Genomic DNA, 12,299 nt, shown 5'->3' with positions numbered 1-12,299 from the left:
GTGGCGTTTGCCTCTCTTCTCCGCACTGTTAATGCTCTTGAGAGCACCTGCCGGGACATCCACTCGCACCGTTATGGCAGCATGGAAAGATGGAGGAAGGCGTCCCTAAGGTATTTACAAATTTAATGTGGTCCTAATGAAAATATCCAGTGCGCTTACTCATGGAGCTTGAAAAGTTTATCATCAAGTTAATAAGGAAAAATAAACATACAGGAATATCTAAGAAAATACCAAATAGAAAACCTTCAAGGGAAACTGGCCCTCCTGTTAAACTATACAACCAAACACCTATGATCAACAGTGTGTTACTGGTGCATGAAAAGAAAGACAGACAGTGGGCTGAGCAGAAATTTCACAAATAGATACAACTACATATGCAAGTCTAGCATAAGATAAAAGTGGTATTTCAAATCCCCAAGAAAAAGATTTTAATACAGGCTTCTGAAACAATTACATAGCTATTTGGAGAAAATTAAAATTGAATCTATTCTTCACACTATACACAAGAATAAACTTGGTGCTATAAATTGATCCTGCAAACTTTTCTGTTTGAAATAATCTCTAAATTAAAAAAAAAAAAAACCTTTTTAAAATAACAACGAATAGTTCCTGAGGCACATACTGGACCTGAGGAGCTGTGACTCAAGAGCAGGGACTCTTAGGGCTTCCTCGCCATTCCTCTAGGTACTGCGCGCCTCCCTTGCCTTTGCTCAGGCCCTTCCTCAGTCTGGGACACTCCCCCCCCCCCCCCCAGCTCTAGAAAACTTGCTCAACACTAACCTTCATGGGGCAGTTCTATTTTCTGAAGGTTAGTCTTGAGCAATCCAGCAATTGCACTACGAGGTATTTACCCAAAGGATACAAAAATACTGATTTGAAGGGGTCCACGCACCCTGATGTTTATAGCAGCAATATTTACAACAGCCGAACTATGGTAACAGCCCAAGTACCCATCGGCTGACGGATGGATAAGGAAGGAGTGGTGTATAGATACACACAATGGACTAGTACTCAGCCACGGAAAGAATGCAGTCTTGCCATTGGCTACCACCTGGATGGAACTAGAGAGTATAATGCTAATAAGCGATCGAGTCCGTCAGAGAAGACAAACACCGTATGATTTCACTCCTATGTGGAATTTAAGACACAAAACAAACGAAGAAAAGCGGGGAAAGAGAGGCAAACCAAGAAAGAGTCTTAACTCTGGAGAACACACTGCTGGTCACCAGAGAGGAAGTGGGTGGGGGATGGGGAAACAGGTGATGGGGGTTTAGGAGGGCACTCGTGATGAACCCTGGGTGTGGCATGGAAGGGCTAAATCATGAAATGTCACATCGGAAACTATTAGGGCACTGAACTCACGGTTCCTCTGAGGCGGAGGCGCGGGAGAGGAGCCCCGCGAGTTAAGGCTTCTTCTGGGCGCAGCTTCCCCCGCAGCGTCGAGGCGGTAAGGACACGGAGTAGACCCGTCGTCCCATCTCCCAGACTGTCCACGTTACCACGAATTCGCAGTCCGGACTCGCCAGGTCCCCCGCGGGCGGCTCCTGGGGGGACCGGCTCTGGGAGCCCCTGCCCGCGGCAGGCTCGGGGGCGCCCTCGGAGCGCAGGTGCTGAGCGCGCACAGGTTCCCGCGCCGCCCGGCCAAGCCCACCGCCCGCGCGCATGCGCCCCTGGGGGCCCGGCCGCCTGAGCCAGGGAACCCGACCCCCCGCCAGGCGCCGCTGTCGCCGCTGGACCCCTGTCCTGACTCCTGGGAGCGCTGAGCCCGCCTTTTCCCCTTCGCGAGTTTTCCAGTCCAGTCCTTGGCCCATTCGTGTGGGAGCCGGCCAGCTCCGTGTTCCCCGGACGTCTCCGTCCGTCCCCTAAATGTTCTTGCATCCAAGGAGTTCCCAAGTGTCAACTCTGGAATCAAGAACCCCAGAGGGCAGGGTGTGCAGACGGAGTGGCCGAGTGGTTAAGGCGATGGACTGCTAATCCATTGTGCTCTGCACGCGTGGGTTCAAGTCCCACCTTCGTCGGTTGTATGCTTTTGTGTGAAAGACCATGAACTTTTTCAAAAGTCTCCTCCTGGCCTTTCCAGCTGGGGACATGACCCCCTCACCTGTCTGCTCAGGGCCTGGCTGGCTGGCTGGCTCGGTGGATAGCGCTCTGGGAGTCATGGGTTCCAGACCCACTTTGCTGTGGAGATTACTTACAGCAATACATTTGAAAGAAAGGAAGAAAGAAAGAAAATCTGTTCAGCGTCCTGAGTTTCACCTGGAGAAGTTGACCCTCGTCTTTACTGACTGTATGACCTCTGCTGTTCACCCCTTCCTCCTTAAGGGAGTATTCCTGCGTCTGTGACATTAGTTTTTTTAGAGCAGATTTTGCAGATTATTCCTCCATTTTACCCAGTCTCATCTAGTCTCTTGATATTTAGCATACTCCCTGAAGAGCTTCTGTTTTTATCCAATTCATAATTAGGAGAATTAATTAGTCAAAGGCCTGAACTCTGAATCTTTTTAGCAATCGGCCAGATGGACCATTTCCAAATTTGTTGTTTCATTTTACAGTGTTACCACGAATGCTTCAGTAAGCCAATTTCTCCAGTACAATGGAAATTTTGTTTTTCATATTCACATAACAATAGAATATAGGTTTGAGAGAGAGAGAGAGATGTTTGAGATCTATCCCTTCAGGAATATCATCGGAATTTTTTCCCTCCTACATTTCAACTAGTTCTTGCAAATACATTGTCCTCTGTTTAAAAACTATTACCTTTAAGATAATTTAGTAAAAATATTTTTCCAAAATCTTCTTTTAGAAAAAAAAGTAAAGACGTTTTATTATAGCCATTTAAGAACACATTGAAAATTGAAAGTAATCACATGGAAACATCCGCAGACTCACCTGAGAGCTTCGGTGCTGCCCTCTAGGGGCGGGTCCAGCCCAGGCACCTCCTCCGGGTCTGCGTTTCCCAATTCCTCTCCTTGGGAACCTGTTCCACCTTCAGGACACAAACTCAGCCCCACCTCTTCCACACCGCCTAGCTCAGGAACCACCGAAAACCTCATAGGCCCGCCTGTGAATATACTTAGAGTTTCGGGTTATTTCTTTTTTTTTTTTTTTTTAAGATTTTATTTATTTATTTGACAGAGATAGAGACAGCCAGCGAGAGAGGGAACACATGCAGGGGGAGTGGGAGAGGAAGAAGCAGGCTCATAGCAAAGGAGCCTGATGTGGGGCTCGATCCCACAACGCCGGGATCACGCCCTGAGCCGAAGGCAGACGCCTAACCGCTGTGCCACCCAGGCGCCCCTAGAGTTTTGGGTTATTTCTAATGGAGAGAAAAAGAAACTGCATTAATGGGAAAGAAAATCTGAACATAGGACTCTTTGCCCAAACAGTTGGCTTCACAGAATCGAGTGGTCTGTGGAAAACCAATAGAAGGAAAATACTTCCCTCGCACACAAAGGTACTCCATTGTATGGTGACCCTTTTGGTGAAAGGAATACACAGGTTGCCATTTTATGGTGGTGCGACAGGGCTGTGTGTTTTTACACCTGGAAGTGGGGGTTCCAGCCAACTGCACCTGCCTTTCCCAATTTCTCCTCAGTGTTCGTCCTTCTGCCCTCAACCCCGTACAAATGGTTCTTATCCTTCTCATTTCTCTGCAGATTTTAATGCTTGTCCCAAGGAGTAACTGGAGGAGAACTTTGTGTGGCATTACTTACTCATCCGGGATGACATGCATTTGAACTCCTCCAGTTACTCTCATGTCTTCAGTAAATATTCCTTGAAGGCAGAAGATTGCCTGGTGATGACTGCGTGAACAAAGTCTCCTGCCCTCGTCAGTCTCAGAGGCTGGCCTGGGGGCTAAATCCAAAACCAGTCACTGAAAGTGTCGGGGTGGGGGGGTTGCTGAGGGACTGGGCAGTGGTGGGGCGTGTCGCAATGGATGGCTTCCACCGAAAGACCAAATGTCTCCTTCAAGCTCGTGGGAGCAGCGAGGGAAGGGACAGAAGTAGGATGCTCTGGAGATCACGAGGAATGGGCGAGAGGAGCACGTGCAACACAGACGCCTCCCCGAGGTGGGCCCGAGCTCATTTCCTGCTGCGACCTCGGGGTCCTCCTTCCACCCCACGGGCTTGACTTTGGACAGCTGGTCAAGACTCTCAGCTTCCTGTGCTCTACACAGATCTGGGAAGACTCCAAGCTCATGAAATGCTCCGTTCTGGAGCCTTCAGGCACCCACAACACTGTGAGGACAATAAGCTTTCAAAAAAATTCCAGTATAACATAATAACAGAAATAGGTTGTTAAAGCTGTGGGGACATGGTATAATGAAGCCAAAAAGAAGTAGGTAATTACCGTTGTTTAGTCCAGGAATAAAATACCCACACGCATACATAAACACAACTGAACTAAGGTAAAGAGATTCTTAAAAAAGTAGGGAAAGCCTATTTACATCAATTCTAAGATTTTTGTACTATAAACATATGTAATAAATAAAGAAGGATCGGATGGTTTTCAAGATGGCTTCATCAGACATACTATTGCCAGAAGCATACACAATACGCACATACCTATGAGTATTTCTGATTTAAGAAATTAAGAACTAAATTCTTCATTGACGTTAATGTAAAGCCAGATTATTTTGTGCTCTTTGATAATACAGAGACTGATTGCATTGTGGGGGACCATAGCACTCAGAAATGATGTCTAGACAAACCCCCATATTGGTTTCAAACTTAGCTTATTTATTGATTTAAAAAGATACATTCACTGGGGCGCCTGGGTGGCTCAGTCGGTTAGGCGTCTGCCTATGGCTCAAGTCAGGGTCCTGGGATCTAGCCCCACATTGGGCTCCCTGCTCAGCAGGGAGCCTGCCTCTCCCTCTCCCCCTACTTGTGCTCTCTCTCTCTCTCTCTCTCTCACTATCTCTCTTTCTCTCAAATAAATAAAAATCTAAAAAAAAAGGTACATTTACATGTTTAGCAAATCAGAAAATATAGAGAGATGTAAAATGAACTTCTGCCTACACAGCCTCCATTTACCTGGTGTTTTTCAAAATAGGAAACCATTCTTACAGTTTTTTTATTCTTCCAGAGAGTCTTCATGTCCATAATGTCAAATTAAATATATTCTACTCCGTTTGACACCAGTGTTCTGCAATTGCTTTTCTTTCACTGATAAAAATTTGCCAGGAATGTCACACCCTCTGCGAACATTTGAACTTGCTCATTCTTTCATAAATTTCATAAAATCCCTTTGTAAGGATCGATATTTGTGTATGGATGGATGTTTTCAAATAACTAGGAAACAAAACTCTTTGGCTGGATATTAAGTTATTTCTGAAAAAACAGCTCTGCAATGTATAATATTTTCTACTGTAATTCTCACATGAACAATGGCAATTATAGGATCAGGTCTTAGAAGTGGAATTACTGGGTACGGTAAATGCTCTCGTAATTTTGATAAAGTTGTCCAAATTGTTTTCTTGCTTGTTACTCCTGGAGTCTTGATAGTGAAGGAGCCATCGTACCAACATGAGAATTGAAGCTACTTCTTGAGGGTGACAGGATGGAAAACAAGATAACTGAGTCCCTGTTCATGGTCTCCTGTGTCAGGTCAGGGCCCAAGGTCCCCAGCTTTTTGTATGAGAACAAGTTTCATTACATCTTTAACGTATTTGTTCCACGTTCACGTTACCTGTACCTTTTTTTTATTTTTAAACACAGCATAGCAAAACTAATAGTTATTTCAAACACTCTTAATAAAAGGATCAGTGACAAAACAGATATTTTCCTAGTTTTCGTAAATGTGCAAAACATTCAGCCACATGTCTATCTCTGTGCATCAGCATGAATGGGCTGAGAATGGCATAACCAACAGCTAGAAATTCTCGGATCATTAATACAAAAGAAGTACTGTCTAAGGAGGAATTTACGCATAATGAAATAATACAATCTGCCCAATAAAAGAACAGAAAACAAAGCATCAGAAGGAGAACACTGTGAGCCGCTCGTATCTCGGGGGGGATGTGGTAGAGAACCTTGGGTTTCTGTAGGTAGCGGGCATGCTTGTGGTGCTTATGGAGAATGAGTACCATGTAGACACTGGTCCAGCCCATCAGTCCCAGGAAGAGGAAATCTCGCAGGGCCATGAGAATGAGAAACATCCATCTTACTGTCTGGCCTACTGGTAGGAAGTAACAGTACCTGTCACTTTGACCAAACTGTGATCTGTTTAGGCTGCTGACATTTTTCATGTAATAGAGTAAGTTCATGCTGAGCAAGGAATTGAGTATCCAAAGGAAGAGGAAAAAGGAAAGGGTACGGCATGTGGATGCTGGCTTGAAGCTGGCCCGCACGGAGGCTCTGGGGCTGATGGTGGTGGCCTGGACCACAGTGAGCAAGCTGCTGGTGCAGATCGACAGGCCTCGGGCCACCCTCTCCAGGTACACAAACATTTTACAGTCTGCATCATCTGGGAAGTTTCTCAAACCAAAACGTTCTATTGTTTTTAACGTTACTTTGGAAAAAAGTAGTATGATATTTGTGAAAGCCAAGTGGATGAGAATTAGATGTAGAGATTTCTTTTTAGTGTCCCAAAAGAAAACGCACATGTAATTCACAAAAACAAAGATGTTCCCCACAATGCCAGGTAGACTGAGAAAGAGAAACATTGGTCCCTTGATATTGCTCGAAACCATTTCTTACCTCATGGACAGAAAAACTTGACTCCAGTAAGCACCTTTGAAGAAAACAAGAGTAATGATGATACGCATGTGCAAAGAATAATTCATATCAAAGGGCATATAAAGGACAGTCAGGATATATGTAATAGAGCCGATTTTTGTACAAAGAACTCTATTCCTTTCCCTGGGAGCACTCTTGGTAGATTATTCTGTGTAGCTACAAATGCTACATTGGGAATAAGAATACAAAACCTAAATTTGCAATCTAGAGTTTGGTTTCTGGCTCCCTGCCAGCAAAGACAACCTATGTGTTTGATAGTTTCTATATCCCAGATATTTTCAATCTCAGCATGTGCTGAAGTGAACTAAAATTCCCCCAACCTGATGTCACCCTGTGTTTTTCCACTTCCTCATGTGATACTACCATCAGCCAACTCCAGAAAATCTGGGTCTTCTTCTCAACCTCTCCACCTCCCCACGCCCCACAACAGGGACTGAATAACTCCTCCCGCTCCCACGTCTTTCACAGCTCACACACTCAGCCTGTCTCGTCTGTCATCGTGCCCCTTCTTGTGTTCAGCATCCACCACATACCTCCTTTTGATCAGTATAACAGTTTCCTGGCTTGTCTCCTGATTATTCCAATTTTTTTATCTTTGATGCATACACCTTCCTATTTCCAGACTTGCCTTTTAAAGCCCAAAATGATTCTGTGAGTTCATCCCTTACAAGTTTTCAATGGGTTTTCCTAGTTCTCAACATCAAATCAAACTGCATAGCCTTTTGAGATAGGACCCCAACTTTTAAAGCCTAATCGGCTGAAGACCTCCAGAAACAGTGTGTGGGCTGCACGAACCCAGACCTGACTTGATGCAGCCTGGGCAAGGGTCAGGGGGAGCTTGGAGTGCTGCCCGCAAGGGTCATTATAGGAGGTCAGAGTCCCACTGAGGAAACTGAGGAGACTCTATGGGAAGTCTGGGTAGGTTCAGGATGTGTTACTGTTTCCTTGGGGGGAGAAGGGGGGAGTAGGGAGTTAGGAAAAGACAATTAACAAGGAATGGGTGTTGTCAGGAAATGAGGGCAGCGTAGAATTGGGGATCCCTAATAATGGTGGAGTGAAGCCAGGTGGGGAGGGGCATCTTCGGTAAGAAAAGAGAAATCACTCAAACAAACAGTTGTGATGGCTTTTTAGCATTGCTGAATTACCCTGGAGAAACAATGTTTTCCGATAACTTAGCAGTCAGCTTTATCCACGTCGGTTTTCCCAACCTGGTAAACTGCAGAACTGACTCGATTGCTACCCGTCCAAACCAACTGTCAATCCTTCAGGCCTGGATAAAAGCTTACTCTTTCATCATAACCTAACCAATCTCATTTTTCACCTAGAAATTTATATAAAACTGCTGACAATTTCCCCCAAACAAAATAAACCAGGATGTTTGATTTAACTTCCAGGATTTGCATAGATTCTATATACTTGGGAAGACTTTTCCACAAGCCTTCACCCTGCTCCATATCCTACCAAGTTGTAACAATGTAATGACGTATAATCAGTACTTTCCTGTATAAAATGTTTCCATTTTTCTAGCCTTCTTTCCATCTTCCCCAAATTTCAAAGCTCTGAATCCGAATTGGGACCACGTTCTGTATCACCTCATAAATCACACGTCTTTCCTTCTGACTGAATAATAGGAACAATGTCAGAGGAGGGAGGGACGATACTCTCCCAGATTATTCTTTTAGAAATAGTCACGTAAACTGTTGTAAAAGCCACGCTTCACACTCAGGTCCTTGGGTGAAGCCCATTCTGGATCTAACACCCACAGGCTGAGCCAAGCCAGGGTGCGCCTCTCAGCTTGTTTCCTCCACTAAAAAATGAGATGGGTGCTTCCTGTGAGGGAAGACTATGGTAAAGTTACAGTGGACGGCCTCGGGGCATTCACAACCTGGCAACTCAGAAGCAGGAATTTGCCTGCAGCCCCTGTAGCTTTACTCCTAATGGCTACTAATAGACGCCCCCATCCAGCTGGCATGTGGGGGGGAAGTTGACTTACACTCATGGTGTGATTGTTAATATTAGGATCTGGAGGCTTAAGGGCTGCTGCAGGAGGAAAACCTTCCAATTACACACATGCACTTGGGGGCTTTGTAAGACTGGGGAGGACAAAGCTGGCTCATATGCAAAACACAGGACTGCACCAAAGGAGGGCTACCAATGTTATCACTGCTAGGATGCTGACACAGGCATAATGCAGGGGCCACGGAGCTGAAGGAAACAGAGCTGCTCCTGGGAACAGGAAGCACTCTGACCCTTCTTGATTTCCGGATACAGAAAGCAGGCCCCTTCTGTGAGAGCCCACCCCAGAGCTCTCCCAGGGGACCACATCCTGAAGTCAGGACACAGTGCTCACACGTGTGTGGACGCACATTTGCCGGAACTGGTCCCCATCATCTCTCTGGCCCTGGCCACATACCTTTGCAAGATCTGGAGTCCAGGGCTCGGGCTCACAGACTCTCTCACGGCCTGCCTTCCTTAGAGAGAGAAGCAAGGTCCTTGCTTTGTAGGGGAAGGTTCTCAGGCACAGGGAGTGAGACAAGAATGGGTCAGGTGTGCTCGCCTGCCACCTGCTGTGTGGCCAAGTTCCTTGTTGCCCCTTCTGGCAGGTGAACCACCCCCCAAGCCATATTTGTACCCTCTGGATTGGAGGAGATCTTGGCTAACATCACCTGGAACCAAGACTTCACTTTTCAAAGTTGTCAGCGTGTCAGGGAGGAGAAAAGCCCCAGCACAATCTCAGTCCCTGAAGTATAGCTTTCCCTGTCCCTCCACAATTACAACAAACGTTTGGCTCAGAGATGTTCTCCGTCTTAATTAGGTTTAATTATATTAATAGGAAGGGTGTGCGGTGGGAAAATGAACAACTAGTGAGGTTTCCGGATCCAACCTTTCCCATTTCCTGGCCACAGCTCCCAGACACATCGAAGTCTCTTTCCTTTCTTTCTGGAGGTTTTCTTTATGCATGAGGATATAACAAGAGATGGCTGGAGATTCTGTTTTCTGAGCAGTCACAACCGTGGATCTGGAGAGCCAAGAATCAGCATGCGCCTCCTGTGCACGTGGGGTTTTAGTGGGGAAATGATTTTCTTCCTCCCCTCTGAGTTCCAAGCTGGGATCTCTGGAATAAAACACAGACGGACACGAGAAGAACAAGCAGGCATTTATTATCACGTGTACCTCACGTACACATGCAGATACCCAGAGAAAAACGAGTAAACTCTCTGAGGTGGGTGGAATTTGGGTAAACACCATTTTCATAGAGATAGGTATTAGGGTTGTGGTTCTTTGAGGAGAAAGTAAATGATGTTTGTGAAAGATGAATGGGCATCCCAAGCATAACTGGGAGGTAAGATAGTTTGTGACAAAGTTTGCCTGGGTGTGGTGCCCACTTCTCTTCTCCTCTCCTGTGATAAGAGCCAATCTTCCCTGGTTAATGAACTCCTATGGAGGTGATTTGTGACAATTGAGGTCTTTTGGAGAATCTGTCTTGAAGCAGATTAGGGGAGTTTTGAGGACACCTCTCCTTGCTTTCCTATTTTCCAGGTGCCCATAGCTCAACATAATCAATATACCAAAATGGCATATTTTGGGGTAGCATATTCTGCTGCCTTCAGGGGGTGAGAGATCTTTTCTGCAAGTGGTTTATTTTCTCTGCTTGTTTTTGTTCTTAAAAAAGAGGTTTTCTCTTTATTTGTGAGACAGAGAGAGCACAAGTGGGGGGAGGGGCGGAGAGCGAGGCAGAGGGAGAAGCAGGCTCCCCGCTGAGCAGGGAGACCAGACAGGGATCGTGATCCAAGCCGAAGGCAGATGTCTAATAGGCTGAGCCACCCAGGGCCCTGCCAGGGATTGTTTCATTCCTTGTCTATTAAAAGGCAAATGGAACTGGGAAACTGGAAGGACTCCTGTTTTTGTTGTTACGGATCACTCTGCTGTACAGAGCTTCATTAACCCCAACTTCTATCATCTAGAGAACATTCTACCCCAAGAATGAACTTTCCCATCCTTGATGCAAAGGAGTAGGAATAAAAATGAGCAAAGGGTTGAGATTAGATGTGAGATTAACATTATTTTTCACGACATGAGAGCAGCAATGAGCTAGTCTGAAAAGTCATGATTTCCCCTCATTTTCTGTGGGCCTCTGTCCACATATTGTCAAAAATTCTTTACTTGACCAAAAGTTAATCAGGCCCCTCAACCTTCTCCTAGACTCCTATGTGTGCTCTCTTGCAAAATCTAGTTTTAGCAAGAACCCTGCCAAGTCAGCTCCCCCACCCCCCATCCACTCAGGTTGCTGGTCCCCCTTCGCCTCCCAGGTGATATCCACGCACCCTGGCCTGTCTGTGGAAGAATCCTGATGGGTCAGCAAAGTCAGAAGTCCTAAGCCCTGACATTTTCTCTTAGTAATTTTTAATCCTCCGCTGAGCCCCCTTGTGCCACTTGGCTCTAAGTTCCCACTTGGCCATGCTGTGTTCTGAATTGAGCCGTTTGTCCCTCCATCCGTGTAAAATCCCACTGCAATGTCTCCCTATGCTGTCCACTGTGCTCCTGAATCAAGTCTGCCTGACCACCTTGAACAAGGGTCATTGAATATTTTCTTTTTTAACATTATCTACAGCTGCACCCGGAACCTGCTAAAAATACTTGTGTAACACATGAAAAAATCCCTTTGAGGGAAAACAGTGAGTACTGTTTTCGCCCCCACTTTGAATGAGGACATGTAGGCACAGACAGATTGCCTGAGTTGCCCAATGAAACTTCTAAGGGCAAAAGAAAGAAACCGTCATCTTCCCTGGAGCAAAAGAGAGATTTCCCACTCTCCCTTTTCTTAGAGTGTTCTCTTTAAAAAAAAAAAAACAACAAAAACACACAACTAACCCCCCCCAAAAAAAACAACTTGTAAATTTTTTCTCGGCCCCTTTGAGATGTATGTAATTTTCCCACAAAGCTAAATAAAGCTCTTCCCAGTTTTGCAACCCAGGAGTATTTTTTTCAAGGACCTGGGAGCCACCTTTGCAATGTCATCCTGAAAGAAGATAGGTCCCTGTCTCCCACGTTCTATGGGAGATTAGGAGCCCAACTTCCAGGAGGACCTGATTCCAAATGGCAAAGGTGTATCCTGTCATCAAGCTCGAGGAACTTCTTATCTCGTTGGATAAAGCCAATTCGTTTACACAGTGTCACCCGAACCAGATGAATTTAGGATGCACTCTGTGTGACAAATGGCCCTGTCAAGACTTCTGACTTGAGGGCGAGCTATTATTATCTTGAGAACATGTATGTAAGGCATTGTATCTGCTTGGCTATATAAACAACGAGCTTCCCCCCTGTTCTTGCAATCTCTCTAGCGGATTGGCTGTGACACACATCACATTATGGTTAATGCTTTTTCAATAATGAAAGTGTTTTCCTTCTCTTTTACTTTTGTAGAGAATCTCGTGGGTTGGCAGGAAATTTTGTTTCTAATTATCTTTCTCCAACACCCATAGGTAATAAATGGCTGAATCGAGGATGAACCAGAGAGTCTGACACAAGAGCATAAGCTCCTCACTACCGACCGTGGCT

The 12,299-nt window shown here is 45.5% G+C and overlaps 1 protein-coding gene and 1 non-coding gene across 2 annotated transcripts; one reads left to right on the top strand and one right to left on the bottom strand.

The window, feature by feature from the left end:
• Positions 1 to 1,936: 1,936 nt before the first annotated feature.
• TRNAS-GCU (transfer RNA serine (anticodon GCU)) lies at positions 1,937 to 2,018 on the top strand. Its single transcript has one exon. It is a non-coding gene; the product is annotated as a tRNA-Ser (tRNA).
• Positions 2,019 to 5,764: 3,746 nt separating this feature from the next.
• On the bottom strand, positions 5,765 to 6,694 carry LOC123794150 (putative vomeronasal receptor-like protein 4). The gene has a single exon (XM_045800361.1). The coding sequence runs from the start codon at positions 6,692 to 6,694 to the stop codon at positions 5,765 to 5,767; it is 930 nt and encodes a 309-aa protein (XP_045656317.1).
• Positions 6,695 to 12,299: the final 5,605 nt, after the last annotated feature.

This window comes from Ursus americanus, chromosome 32, assembly GCF_024610735.1.
Source record: "Ursus americanus isolate L20-20 chromosome 32, mUrsAme1.1.p, whole genome shotgun sequence".
Taxonomy (NCBI): domain Eukaryota; kingdom Metazoa; phylum Chordata; class Mammalia; order Carnivora; family Ursidae; genus Ursus; species Ursus americanus.
Note: the sequence above shows the minus strand (reverse complement) of the source record. Positions and strands in the feature narration are given on the sequence as shown.

Bases quoted from the DNA above. Each gene is read 5' to 3' on its own strand.
- LOC123794150 (XM_045800361.1), bottom strand. From the start codon at position 6,694: ATGGTTTCGAGCAATATCAAGGGACCAATGTTTCTCTTTCTCAGTCTA.